This window comes from Haliotis cracherodii, unplaced genomic scaffold (genome assembly GCF_022045235.1).
Source record: "Haliotis cracherodii isolate W230 unplaced genomic scaffold, xgHalCrac1.p SCAF_9, whole genome shotgun sequence".
Classification (NCBI taxonomy): domain Eukaryota; kingdom Metazoa; phylum Mollusca; class Gastropoda; order Lepetellida; family Haliotidae; genus Haliotis; species Haliotis cracherodii.
In genome coordinates this window covers 21255875-21270770 of record NW_027266343.1, presented here as the reverse complement: position 1 = coordinate 21270770, position 14896 = coordinate 21255875, and the positions used below count along the sequence as shown (strand labels likewise).

The 14896-nt window shown below is 40.0% G+C and overlaps 1 protein-coding gene across 3 annotated transcripts; it reads right to left on the bottom strand.

Annotated features, from left to right (window-relative positions):
- Positions 1–855: 855 nt before the first annotated feature.
- LOC139452650 (uncharacterized) lies at positions 856–14199 on the bottom strand. Of its 3 annotated transcripts, XM_071234187.1 has the most exons (5): positions 13950–14030; positions 11566–11796; positions 9786–9921; positions 2750–3336; positions 856–2421 (listed from the first exon to the last, which is right to left on the bottom strand). In XM_071234187.1, exons 4-5 carry the CDS (start codon positions 3315–3317, stop codon positions 2105–2107), a joined length of 885 nt encoding a protein of 294 aa, XP_071090288.1. In that variant the 5' UTR covers positions 3318–3336; positions 9786–9921; positions 11566–11796; positions 13950–14030; the 3' UTR covers positions 856–2104. The 3 variants fall into 3 exon arrangements, with proteins under 3 accessions (XP_071090288.1, XP_071090289.1, XP_071090290.1); XM_071234188.1 differs by lacking the exons at positions 11566–11796; positions 13950–14030 and adding an exon at positions 14141–14199; XM_071234189.1 differs by lacking the exon at positions 11566–11796 and having other exon boundaries at positions 13950–14033.
- Positions 14200–14896: the final 697 nt, after the last annotated feature.

Here is a 14896-nt window from a genome sequence, read left to right as displayed (position 1 = left end):
ACATAGTGGTGAATGGATGGACCTCTTCTGCAAACGGGGCTGTGGTGTAGGCTTGTGGTTAAAACGTTCGCTCATTACACCGAAGACCTGGGTTCCATTCCCAACATGGGTACAATGTGTGAAGCCCATTTCTGGTGTACCCCGCAGTGATATTGCTGGAATATTGCTAAAAGCGGCGTAAAACCATTCTCACTCACTCACTCTTCTGCAAACACTTAGTACCAGTAACATCGATCTGACCATCAAGTGTGCAGCGTGACATTCCACCTAATGTGATCCAGAAGGGGGTTTCAATTAAACCTGACAGACTTGATTTGTTGAAAACTTAACAGTCATGTTAGTAATTAACAGTTCTGTAGATTTAAATCTACATTGTGTTTGTTTTTTTAGTAAAAGACACTGAGGATGAAATGTATTTTTACTCCAAAAGTGGAAAGGACATTATTATTTGTTATGTATAGTATAAAATCAACAATTATTCTTTTATTACTAGCTTTTTAATGTTAGACAACTCTCAGCTTGCTATCATGCTTAACAAAAGAAGTGGCATTAGCTAAACCCTAAATGGGCCCCATCCTTACTTGGGGCCCCAGCCAGACAATATAAGGGAGATAACTCTCACTAGCATGTTGCTGAGTGGAAGCACATGGCACCGGCCACATTCTTGTGTACAGCTATTAAATATAGTTAATGAACGGAGACATCTTTGTCATATCACCACAGGTAACAATACCCATGTTCTATTCTGGAGTCAAATTATAGGCCACAAAGCAAATGTTGTATTCTGCGTTCTGGTAAAGTTGATGAAGGTTGACAAAATTTGTATGAAAATATTTTATTTCAGACCTCACAATTATTTACAGGCAGCTTAGGATAAGAGATACCACTGTAATAAACCCAACATAGTAGATAACATGCAATATTGAATTGACCTTTATTTAATTTATTGCATGTATGGAAGACTCCCATATATACACGTGAGAAAGCATTAGGCACCAACCACTTAACTAACCCATTAGCTATTAAGGACACATGTGCAACGAGGTGGAGTATTTGTAGGTAGTACATTTGTACCGGGTTTGGACAATGCCGTGAGGGCTGCAGAATATTCAGTGAGAAAAAAACCCAACAGAAATAATCCCTTGCCTCACAGCAAAGAACATATAAGATGGCATGCTGACGCATTCATTCGTCCATGAAAGTAGTAGCTTCTTCCTGCATCCACCTGAGAACAGATGTCGGGTCTTGAGTACAACAGGTACTTAACTTTGGATGTTATTTCCAACCCTTGCGAACGTAGTCACTGTACAATGCATCCTCAAAGGCGAAAGCTCCCTGAGAGACATTTTGGATCAAGTTTTACCTAAATGTGGACAACAACACCTTAACATCGACCAGTTTTCACGGACGGCCATGCACATTCCCAAGTTCTGTGGTTGAATTACCACAGCATAGTTCTCTAACCCTTTGCCTGCACACACCCCGTTATAGAACCCGTTTTAACTTGTGTAGGGCATTTCAACGACAGCGCCCGGCAAGGTTAACCACAAGTGGAGAACTTTCCGGAATTACGTGCAGTGTTCCACCAAGAATGGCCACAGCTGCCACAACCGTATTTACGACATTAGGGTCAGGGCAAGAGGAAACGTGCTGGACAAGTCAGACGGCAACAAAATGGTCACATAGATACCTTCATTGCTTTCAATGAAGACGCAGTGTACAGTGACTGGGAGTGTTTTCACCAAGAATACACATTCTGTGGAAATTCGAGACCACAGTTCTGAAAGGTCATAATGTGGCTAAAATTTTCGATTGTAAGAGGCAAAATGGTTCATCAAAACGGCAACAGTTCACATAATTACATAGGTAATATTCAGACAATAATAACGTGTTCGTCATACAATGTTTCAGCTGTGATCAAAGAAGAACGACATCCGGTGAAGTTATAACATCCCGGACAGGGTTTTACTTTTTTCAAGGCATATATTTGTACAGATGAACCTTCGCATGTCACTTTACATCATGGTCAAACACAACCATTCTGTCCTTAAATATCAGTAGGGACACATACCAACACGTTCCCAGGCATAAAATCATTTACATATTATTTGACATGTACACTGGCCACTTCACCGGAACAGACTAGAGGCAAGCTGTTGTTAGGCTCGTGTGATCTCTTACACTGGACGTTCACAAAGCACAGAGCGACGTAGAATGGGAACAGACAGTATGCGTTATCCAGGTCCAAGGTGATGCCGTGAACAAGGCTGTAGAACAGGATGTAGAGCGGTCGCACCAGCAGGAGCATCAGCGCCATGAACGCCGCCACCATGTCGAGGAACGGCGACATAGTCTCACATTTGACACACCTGTCTTCTGTTCCGCCCAACTTCAACACATCAACAGAGATCACCGGGTCTTCTGGAAATGAAGGAATAAATATTGCAAAGAAATGAACAGATTTCATGAATGATAAAAGCTTCATTAGACAATGAAATATTGATTACACAATGCACTTCATCGATTTTAATTAATTTAATTTAATTGAAGGACTACATGTCTTGTCAACAAAATGCAGGACGAAAAAATGATAAAACGATTTATATTATCTATGTCAGTACATTCTCAAACACTTTTTTAGCATGTCCCCGACAAAAGCGAAGACAACCCTACCCTGAATCCCCCGGTCTCTACCCGCCCTATAACAAAAGACACGCCCGGTGTTGGGGGTAATTCAGCACAGCCTTACCAGTCCGTGCACCGGCCTCACTGGGGCTCAGGGCTGAACTTCTGCGGTATAGTATGCACATGGTGATGAACGCAGGCAGGTAGAACATGAAGTATTCCATGGACAGGCCACACAAGAATGACGCTATACAGGAGTATTTTAACATGCCATGGTCTTGTTGGGACAGAGCCAAACTCAACAACTGACTGTTGGGAAATAGCGGCCTGATCGTGACCATACCAATTGCCGTTGATACAAAATACACAAACGCTTTCATTGTCTGAACCGTTTTCAAGCTCGCCATTGCATAGAATCTCCAAAGGAACGAAAGGATGACTATGTTTATGGAAGTGTAGTCCAACTGTATCCTTGTCTTCAATAGCACGATATCGGGGTCATTTGATGCCAGTGTGAGGAAGGCGACGTAGTGGAAGATGTGGATGATGCCAACGATGCAGACAGTGGCGAGTGGGATGAGGGTACACATATCGCGGCGTGTATGTCTGGCGGTGACCCCGTGACTCAGCGTCCCTAACCCCGCCAGGAACATGAGGATGAGGATGAGGAGGACCAGCCACAACCCCACCATGACGTCACTTGCAGATCAGCTGAAACAGACGCACATTGGGTAGGTAAGGACGTGTGTCAAGGCAGGACCCCCCGCACACTACCACACAATCAAGTACTTGCCAACGGATACACACTGAGAAACTAAGCATGTCATTCACTACATTCTGTCAGTGTGACATCATCATACAACGAGAACCAGAACCCGTGTCTGCGTGGCCGCGCCACACCAAAAAGACGTCAAAAGATGGCACTTCTTGTTACCCTGCCTGGTGCTTGGCATAAAGGGGCGAGAACAAGGAGCGGTCGGCATGGAGTCAGTACACACACACATACGCACGCACACAGACACGTGCATATGTAAGTAAGGATTATATCCTACCTAAATATTATCCCGGGGGAAGTTTTACTCTAGAGTATAGGATAGGATAGGATTAAACAAACTGGTATGGGTTCAAATTCACTGGGGAAAATCATCCTGACACAAGAGAATTTCATCTCTGGGATAAAAAATAGGGTAGGATTATTTTCACTCTTACACATACACGTTAAACTACATTTCACCTCTCCTTATACAACAAGTCAGCAAGCGCTGTCTTAGAGAGCCTGTATACCTGGTTAGCTGAACATCCTACAGTAAAATACCACTTTTGGGGGGACATATTAAAACTGTATTGTTATGCAGAGGGAATGTCCGAGTAACTCCCCTTTCCTTAGAAAAAAATGAAGCAGAGGCCCCGCATTATTTTTACGGAATCGAGAGTTACGAGGATATTCCCCAACTTAAAACAGATCCCTACTTTTACACTTTGACAAAATGTGGAAAATATTTGAAATATAAACCAGAACTTTTTGTAGTCTGTATTTATACTGTGTGATTCGCCCTTGCGTGATACACGGGGAATGCGTTCTCTGCCGCTGTTGTACGTGCACCGAGCTGATATTTACAATGCATGGTACCCTGCTCTTCATAATTTTGTAGTATTTTTTCAATCGCTTGTACATACATGCTAACGGGCATTATAGGATACACATGTATATAGAGCACCGAACAAGGATATATATATTATATACATGCACATTATTTTTTAACTATTAAACATTATGCAAAATTATGACAACATTTAATAGTTAATTTCTCATCATAGTTTCATTTGTCGCCGTAGTTGAGGTCAACAACTAAACGTCTTCAAATCAAACGATGCGGGTTCGAACCCCGATGGCAACACATGTTTTTCGACAAAATTTTAAATTATTCACTTGTCAAAATATTTTGAAAATAGTTCCGTCAATTCCAATTGAAATGTTGGTTCAAGATTATTAATAACTGGGTAACGATCTCAAAACCGACAAATTGTCTGATTATCAACTTGCCAAAATAAAAGTGTCCCTAATATAATTTTTCACTTGATATTAGAGAATATGATACTTGAGAAGTACTTTCTAGATCAATGCAGTGCATTGATGTGTTTAATTAATTAGAAAATAATTAATGAATTAGCCTAATCCGCAAGGACATTCAACTCCGTTACGGATCACAAAATGGAAAGTAATTATAATATCGTTAAGTTGCTTTGAAATATAAAATCATATTCAACAATTAACATTAAGTGCGAACACAATTCAATGTTAATACTAATGGAAACTGGCTAAATAAAATGTATGACTGGACATTTGTAAGTGCTCCCTCAATATTTCAAAAGTTTGCCTAGACAACAAAGTTATTTACATGAAAGACGCTATCCAAAATAGAGTATTTTTCATCTTTTGTCACAACATATATTACCATTAATCATAATCTGATGTTAAAACTAATAAAAACAACAAATGTTTTTGTCAATTGTCAAAAGAAGTCATCTATACAAAAAATCCTGACGTAACAGAGTTGAGTTTGTTGTAACGGAGTTGTAACTCATACATTTTGTTATTGTTCTGTAGCATGAAATAACAACCTTTTCATCCCTTTTGAGATGAAATATGAAAATACAGGCACTGTATTGTGTTACTTGTTAGGACTTTGGTACTCATAGTTTATTAGCCAGTTACTGCAGTAATGGCATACAAAAGTGGTTTTACGAGATTACTAATGTTCAACCCTTTGTATAGACGTTGAAATAAATAAGCACAAAGCTGCTTATAATGCAATTTTAGATCACTATCATATAGTTACAAAACTCACAATTGTAATGATCAAATTCCATATCAATCATAACATCAACACTGGCCGCGAATATGTTGTTTATACATGCATAATGAAATTGCTTTCTGCAGCCAAAACACAATAGCCAAGCACTCCCATCAATGTAAAAGACAACAGTTCTGTCTTCAGTAATTAGTCCACTGTCTGAAAGAGCACTATCAATAGTATCAAATCCACATTTAGCGCAGGTCCTAACATCTTGTTCATCAGAAACATAAGAGTAGTCTGAGTGACTATTTTTTAAAATAAATCTTACAACTGACTGTGGGAAAATTATTTGTCAGGTATAGGGTTAAAAAAAAGAATTCTTGAAGAAAAACAAAGCTATGTACTGGGAATAACTTTCGAAATTGTGCAAAAAAACAACAGATTTCCACTCCATTATGCTGTACAGCATTACAGAGTTGATTGTAACGGAGTTGAGAAACCTTTCTATATGTGGCTCATATCCCACCATGATTTGTTTTTTATGGAAATTAAAATAATCATTGCTAACATGGTCTTACAAACCAATATATCTTGGAAAAGTGAAGTAAATTAGAATGAGATATAGATCTATAGGCAGTGCAACAGAGTTGAGGCTTAGAAAACATACTGTACTTAAGAGACATATCTTGATGTCACTCAAAAGGCAGTCAACTCCGTTACAACGTACCAATGCTAAAACAATAAGTGCGCTATGGGAGATAACTCTCATACGCTTCCTCATTTGGCAACATGTGTATGAAGTTCATCTGCTGGTGATAGATCGATGCCACATTTATGTACAGTGTTCAAGCCAATGACATCTTTTTTTCCTAATTTATTTTTTTTCCAATTAGGTTTTAGATAATAATGATAGGATTCATGTAATTAATGTTCATTTGAGATTCTGAAAAAACAAACTTTGTTACATTTTTATTATATTTAGATATAGTTTAGGAAATATGTTTTATTCTGGTCCAGCTGAGGGACAACCATGTTTTAAGTAAATCCAGAAAAATATTTGCTTTTAAACAAACAAATATTAACTTGAAAGTACATTTTTTTAGCATTTTACATTTGAAGAAAGGTAAGCTACCTATAAATAGTCTTGAAAAGGAAATCAAATATCTTAAAACCCATTTCTGCTAACAAACTACTGATGTACAGGTCAAGTGGGAAATTGTTACGGTGTTGAGATTTTCACCCAGCTGACAAACACCTCCCCATTCCTGAACAGTAATGAAGCGTTTAGACAATAAAATGACGTCACAGGTGTGTTTTAATTCATGAAACGGGCCAGGTCATGAAGATCAATAACATAAAAGACCACAATTATGACCTGAACGAAAACTCAAACAATTGTAAATCCGAGCGCACACATAGCCAACCCAAGTAGGCGAAAACTGGATAAGAGCAAGGTGAAAAATATTTTTGCTATAATTTCTGCTATTCATTTAAATAGTTACACTAATAGTACATGTTTTTAATCATGTACGTTATTAGGAATACGACCTGAGATAATTCTCTAAACATTGTTATTGGCAAAGGTAGTCAGGTTTCTCCTATGACTTGTTCATTAATACTAGTATACAGATTCATCCTATTTCCTGGTCTAAATAGGTCGCCAAAAGGCTGCTAGAAAATACAGCTGGAGATTATCATAAGAGTGTTATTCTTTTCTTTGTTTGGAACGTGTGACGAAAAAGAGCGTTTTATTGTCAGATTACTTGATAAATAGGCGTTTTTAAGGTTTTTGTAAATGAAAAAGTATAAACTTGAGTTTGTATCTTAATGTGACGTTAACGAGTTTCCATTTAATATAATTCAAACGAGGAATATATGTTAAGATGGAAAGTATGTGTCACAATCAAATTGTTTGTTGTTTATTGCCTCACTCAGCAATATTCCAGCTATATGACGGCACACACAGTAAAACGATACGTCGATATGTCGATGGAGGAATCAGCTCAGATCAAAGACGATGACTAGAGAATGAGTCCAAACCTCTTCAGACGGTTAAAAATATATACAAATGCAGTTAACATTTAAACGTGACGAGCCGTGATACTAGACTGACTTTTAGTCCCAGAAATAAAGTGTTTTTGTTTTTAAACATATCTACAAAGTAAAACATACATAATATAAATGGAGCCCAGAACAATCCTTTATTTCAGAGGTAAGGCAATCTAAACTTGCCAAATTATTCTAGACTTGAGTTGGACTCCTTTTTATTTTTCTCTCTAGGGTCTGGGAGCTAGACTACGGTGATACCATCTCAACAATAAAGACGTCAAGTCCAGCAATCAGGCGTATCCTACTCCCGGCTGTACACATGGTAAATGTCCAGTCGGAATACCAGACTCAGTGAAGCAACTATCCCCCGGGCCGTCAGGGTAATCACTTCCACATAGTCTGTGCCCCATGTCTAGGTGCAAGCACCACTGTATCTACGTCTGTACTATGTTGTCCACTCGTATAGTTACGTTCACAGTTATACTGTCACGGACGAAAACGAAAAACGAAATCTTATCAATACTCAGATTTTCACGAGGACAATTTTGCTCAACCCTTCCAACATCTAGATACATATGAAGAGACTTCAATACAATGTTATGTACAACATATTTAGATAGAAAACTCTGTTTTAGTTTTGTCATGACTTCTTCTCTCTGGGACATGCTGGATCTGTCACTGCCATTGATCACATGGACGGGACGTGAGCCGAGTCCAGTCTGAGGGAAGGAACTGAAACACGTTTTATCTAGGGTATAGAACGCTCGGTCAATTGTTCTTTGGTCTTGGACTTGCCCAAGTTGTAATCGACAGGTACAAGTCTGTCCGAAAACAAAAGGATGACGCCATACGAAGTTTATAATCAGCGAACAGCAATGGCAAGATAAGTAAACATGGGCCGTGTAAGTATGATTGTCTGCAGGATCACGACTCTACGTGCCTGACACAATAGTGTGCGTGCGGGGCCAGGTGCTGTTTTCTCACAACGTTGCTGTGATGGTTTCAATCTATTCACAGGAAGACTATTAAGCCCCTCTCTGGTTGGTATTATACATGTTTAGCACAGACAATGCTCTCCAACGTGTACACACAGTGTCGTTGAACACGCCCGTGTCTAGGTATGACCAAGCTTCAAGTCACCGTTGGAAGTGAGATCTGAATATAATGAGAGGGTATACTTCATCATCTCCCACTCAGTGAAACTGACTAACACCTTAGGCATGAACTATCTCGCATTAGGTCTGGGAAATGTGACCGTCGTTTCGACTCAGTCACTTGATGTGAATGAACCGATCTGGAGCACTTGCGTCTGGACTCCATATTCACCATCAGCCAGAAGCTGTTCTGGAACTCTGTCATACCTTCAGTTGACGGGAAACAGCGCTCCAGAACTACAGTTTAACTCGGACCTGTGTATATTGGCAGTGTCACCATACTGGCTGCCATTCATTCCCTAACAAACGCAACACACGGACAAAGCGTGCATCTGGACATGCCCAAATTTTGAATTGAGCGGCCTGAATGACAAACCTTCTGTGAAACAAACATCTATGAACAATCACACATTGTCTATCAGGATAATAATGTTTTCAGACAGTGAGATGGCACACGTGTGTGCATGACATATTGGTTAATTGATAGTCATGAATCGGAGAACACAACGCAATGATTCTAGTACCAACAACTTTAACCCTAATGCAGGCCACCGTAATAGGAGGGGCTTCTAATTATACCAGCTAATGTGCGGCGTTGCGGGAGCTGCGGGGGGCTGTGTTTTTTCAATGAATAATTGAAACTGGAAACATAAATTGACCTCATGGTTTAAAAAAATATATTTCAAATGTTTTGCTTGACGTTGGGTAGCCTGAAAAAGAGTGTTGTGAAAAACATGAAATTGTAAGACTTCTTCTTTCGCGTAAACAAAGCTAAGCTAACTGGGGAGTAAGCGATGTCTCAAAACTTAATTTAGGTGCAACTAAACGTTTGGCTTAGAATGTCAGTTTATCGGTTTCACTTATCTGGTTATAAACGTGTTAATGTCAAACTGATTGTCATGCAAACTCTTCCAGGTTTATGCTCAGTGTCATTATAAAGAGGTTGTAAAGTGTGACTTCGTGCGCACTGCCAAAGTGTGGATCCGCTGTGGAATAGTATGGCCTGGAACAGCGGAGTGAAACGTACCTAAGTCACTCACACTATTCATGTGTTCAGGTTTCCTGATAACAAGCACAATATAAGGCTTTTCGACTATATTTCCTGCTACAGCACCAGGTTTCACACCTGAACACACCATGCAGAACAATTCACACTTACCCCGTCAGTCAGATGCGATGTGCAGTGGCTCCAAACGTGCTATATTTCCATCAATGACAAAGTCTGAATCAGAGAGAGAGTGTGTGTGTGTGTGTCTGTGCAATCACACTCTCACACGAACACAGGAGGCCTGAAACTGTATAATGAGATCGTCGTTGATTATGATCTAGCCTCCAGTCATGAATATATGGTTATACCTGGTCTATGAGGCAGGGCAATTCCTGCACGAGATATATTTCTACAAGGCATACACAATATTGAAAAAACACAAAAACGAAATCATTTATGGCTACAAATGAAACGAAAGCATGTGTGAGTGTAGGTCCCCATTTCTTCCATGTTGAGACCCCAATGAGGATTGGGAGCCCAGACTATGTGCCATACTAAAGTATATCATTGCATTTCATCGTGCCCCGAAAATGTGAGACGTTGCTATCGCTTTAACCATTTTTAATATTTGATTTAATTATTTACTGGCCACCGTGAAAGATCTAGAATAGTGTCGACTGCGGCGTAATACAACACTCGGTCATTATAAAGGAATGAAGGATATAAATAAGTTGTATACTGCACGAGGGATACAGGATCCACTGTAATGTCACGCCCATCTTGTCTCTTAAAACTATAACATGTAGTAGATGATTTATGTTTATGTCAAATTAATAATAGCTTATTCAACATGTATGATGTCGATTCACAATACCCATAAACCTGGCAATTAGTCCAGCACTAGTTCACACAGGGAAACACTTCTATTCTACTGGCGTGTTGCCGTTCAACCGGGCTGTGATACTAGGGCACACTGGGACGTTGTTTGTGGAATAGTTAGTTGAATGATACGATTATCATGACAAAATCGCATAGTAATTTGTATATTATGTGGAGCCTTAACTCAAAGGACGCAAGATGAAGCATGTAAACTGTGAAAATGTACATCTATGGGCACTGAGACTACGGTATACAGGGTTATGATATACAATAAGGCTGTGGAGGGAAGCGCAGTAACACGCCACTGAATGTTGACCAGCTCAAACCAACAGACCGAGAACAAGGGCGTGCTGCCCTTCGAACCAGTGACTTGGCTGAGCGGTGTTACTGCTTGTTCATACTATGTGTTGGAATGTAAGGGAGAATAGCAATGAATCAATTACAATGTCTCCTATTCCTTATGTGAATATGAATCCGGGAGTCAGCCAGGCACGCATCGATATTTAGTCCCAGAAAAAAGGTATCTTATTCAAAAATATTTATCTACAAAATAGGAAAAAAAAAATGGAGCCAAAAACAATCCTAGAGCTGGAGCAATATAGGTTTGCCAAATCATTCCAGACTTGAGCTGGACTCCGTTGTTAATTGATTTCTCTGGGGTCTGGAAGACAGACTAGGTCACTGTCTAACGCAGCCTCAGACAGTATTTAAGTTACAACCAGTATGTCAGTGATACAGGTTTTAAACTTTTACCGCCTTTTATTAATCAATCATCTGAGGTATGGTAACGATCAGGGATTTAAGCTATGGTCATAGGATTCTAAGGCACCCAAGGGACGCAACTGTGGCCCCCATTCTCCATTAGATTTCGCATTTGTCCCTAAAACTTTAACACCACCATCATCCATTGGGTGTCTTTAACCAAAAATACTAAGCCCGACATCCTGTCTGTCTCGATAGGGGGTTTGTTGTTTACGCAGTAAGATGATCGAACAAGCTGTCAAGACATATATTTTAATTCAAATCACCATCATTAATATTGATTTTCAGTTACGAATAAATTCCTACTCACTATGCTAGGGAAGAGGCAGCATCTTAATATTGGAAGGTTCCTTGCATTCAGCCTCCACAACGTTATGGAACACAGAACATGACACTCATCTAGACAAATGTATTGATAACAACCGTTATACGACTGCTTCGTAAAAGTATATTCTCGACATTGCCGTGAGAAATTCAGTGAAATTTCCTTCCATTCTGAAGAGACGTTCCATTGCGATAGTTCCACTGGAACAATTTCATACTGAAAAATGATCATCATTACAAAATAATTTTCAAAATGCAGTATATTAAATGATATAATACCGTAAAAGAGATACTATATTGAATTCCCTCTATTATATAGCGACCGCAGATCCACAGTCTCGTGTCCGTTAGCTGTTCGATGCTGACCGTCGTCCATTGTCTGTTGTCGCTATCTGTTTGCTCAATGTTAACCGTCGTCCGCAGTGTCTTGTGTCCTACCTGTTTGTTAAATGTTGACTGCCGTCCGTTGTCTCTTGTGTCCTACCTGTTTGTTCAATGTTGACTGCCGTCCGTTGTCTCTTGTGTCCTACCCGTTTGTTAAATGTTGACTGCCGTCCGTTGTCTGATGTCCCCTAAATGGTTGGTGAATGTTGACTGCCGTCCGTTGTCTGATGTCCCCTAAATGGTTGTTAAATGTTGACTGCCGTCCGTTGTCTGATGTCCCCTAAATGGTTGGTGAATGTTGACTGCTGTCCGTTGTCTCTTGTCTCCTACTTGGTTGTTAAATGTTGACTGCCGTCCGTTGTCTGATGTCCCCTAAATGGTTGGTGAATGTTGATTGCCGTCCGCTGACTGATGTCCCCTAAATGGTTGTTGAATGTTGACTGCCGTCCGTTGTCTCTTGTCTCCTACCTGGTTGGTGAATGTTGACTGCCGTCCGTTGTCTGATGTCCCCTAAATGGTTGGTGAATGTTGACTGCCGTCCGTTGTCTGATGTCCCCTAAATGGTTGGTGAATGTTGACTGCCGTCCGTTGTCTGATGTCCCCTAAATGGTTGGTGAATGTTGATTGCCGTCCGTTGTCTCTTGTCTCCTACTTGGTTGGTGAATGTTGACTGCCGTCCGTTGTCTGATGTCCCCTAAATGGTTGGTGAATGTTGATTGCCGTCCGCTGACTGATGTCCCCTAAATGGTTGTTGAATGTTGACTGCCGTCCGTTGTCTCTTGCCTCCTACCTGGTTGGTGAATGTTGACTGCCGTCCGTTGTCTGATGTCCCCTAAATGGTTGGTGAATGTTGATTGCCGTCCGTTGTCTCTTGTCTCCTACCTGGTTGGTGAATGTTGACTGCCGTCCGTTGTCTGATGTCCCCTAAATGGTTGTTGAATGTTGACTGCCGTCCGTTGTCTCCTGTCCCTAAATAGATTTCATTGCAATGGCTGATAACTCTTTCAGTCTAAATTCATATTGTGAGCTGTATCTCTATGATTAGTATACGATGTGTAATAATTAGGAATAGTTCAAATATGGACATAATGCTATTTAGACAATGTGTATATTGTCTGCATTGTGTATTCATGATCAACAATGTTCGATACTGACATGAATGGTATTTATCATGCAGGCTACTGCTTGTATAGTATCTCCTGCAGGGTATGCATTTGTGGCAGTTTGTTTCATCCTGATATGCCAAGATGCAAATGTCATATTATGTATACATAATGATACATAGGTGCCTATTTCAAACATACCTACATACGTTTGGTTTACTATCACTAAAGTTCAGTAAATATGTAAAGTACAGCTGTTTGTTTATAATGAGTTAACGTGACTAAGTTATTACGCAATTTAATGCTGCAGATTATGTACGTATGCTGTGACCTATGACATTGCCATTGTCCTTTATGCACTATTTAGTTGATATATATGTTTATGTGATAAATGTATTTAGGAGAAAGTATTGCCTATTTTGTTATTACATAGTGTCCTGCCATACTGATACTATCCCAATATAGTGTAAGTAAACAGATATCTGACACACGTGCCCCCTGACTGGACCAGGAGAGGTTGCAACAGTCTGTCAAGCATCTGTGTACAGTGGTCAGCTATGTCCTGGTCACAGGTAGAAGCTCGGCCTAAAGCCTGTAACATCAAGGGTGTCAGGTGCATCACAGTCAGTCGGGAACAGTCCAGGAAGACAGAGCTTGAAATACGAGATCTTGAGCCGCTATTGAGAACTAATGATACGTATCTATGACGGGCAATGTGACGGGCAATATGACGGGCAATGCTTTAATGGTAATTGCATTTCCTTTCAACCGATTACAATCGACCTTTATATATCTATAATGCGTCCAAATCTCCCACCTCGAGCAACGCCAAGTAACATAGTGACTAGACGTCAGTCGTCTCGTGCATCAATGTCCCGCTTACCTGACCACAGCGCGACCACAAGTGGGGCTGAGGGGACTAGCACAGCTTGTCGTATCGACAATACTGGATGGGGACAAACACCTGCTTTAAAGTAAACAAACTTGCATGCATTGGCTGAAGAAAGATCACACACATAAACCGGTCATGTTAAAAACGTGTAGCATATTACTGTATGAGCGGTGTATACTCACTGTTCCTGGCTGTGTGTGGAGACATATGGCCCATGTCATCACACGCTATTTGATGTGAGTGTACCGACACCTGTTACAGTACGCATACAATCAGTGTGTAAGAAGCTGGTTCAGATCAATCCACAACAATACAGCTCCGACTGGCAACATGTTAAAATCAATCAAATCTTGTATGTGAATATGTGTTGTCATTCAAGATAATTCCTTACGCCACGATACTAAAGTACTGTCGGAAATGCTAGAAAACTGCTTTTTGCCTGTTAAAAAGGGGTATAATTTTTCACAGACTATTGTTATTGAAATATCGAATAACCACCGATCGCCCTACCTGTGGTTTGAAGTATTTCAGTCACAAGGAGTCCTATCGACCAGTTTACAGGAGACAAATTCGAACGAAAACAGGAAGTTCACATTTATTCTAAGTCCAGTGATAGCAGTCTGAAACGGACTATAGAAATATGCGCACGTGATTCCGTTACAACGATAATAATGTAGTCTTCATAAAACATCTTCTCCACACACAAAAATCATTTTGAGAAAATTCTAGATGTGCATCTTCTTAAATGACAAAATGACGCTGCGTTTTTTTGTTAACATTGCTTTCATGATGCATGTTACATTACACTTGCATAGCCATAACCAAGGTACATGATATGGAATCTGTACTAGGAAATGCATACAAGTTCTTTACACTTTAAAAAGATAGAGGGAAACCATTTATTAATTCAGATAGGGTGAATTACCGAAGTGCCCAAG

Coding starts and splice junctions, on each gene's coding strand:
- LOC139452650 (XM_071234188.1), bottom strand. CDS start 3,317: ATGGTGGGGTTGTGGCTGGTCCTCCTCATCCTCATCCTCATGTTCCTG. Junction 2,422..2,749: donor TGAGGCCGGTGCACGGACTG/GTAAGGCTGTGC, acceptor CTTCATTTCCAG/AAGACCCGGTGATCTCTGTT.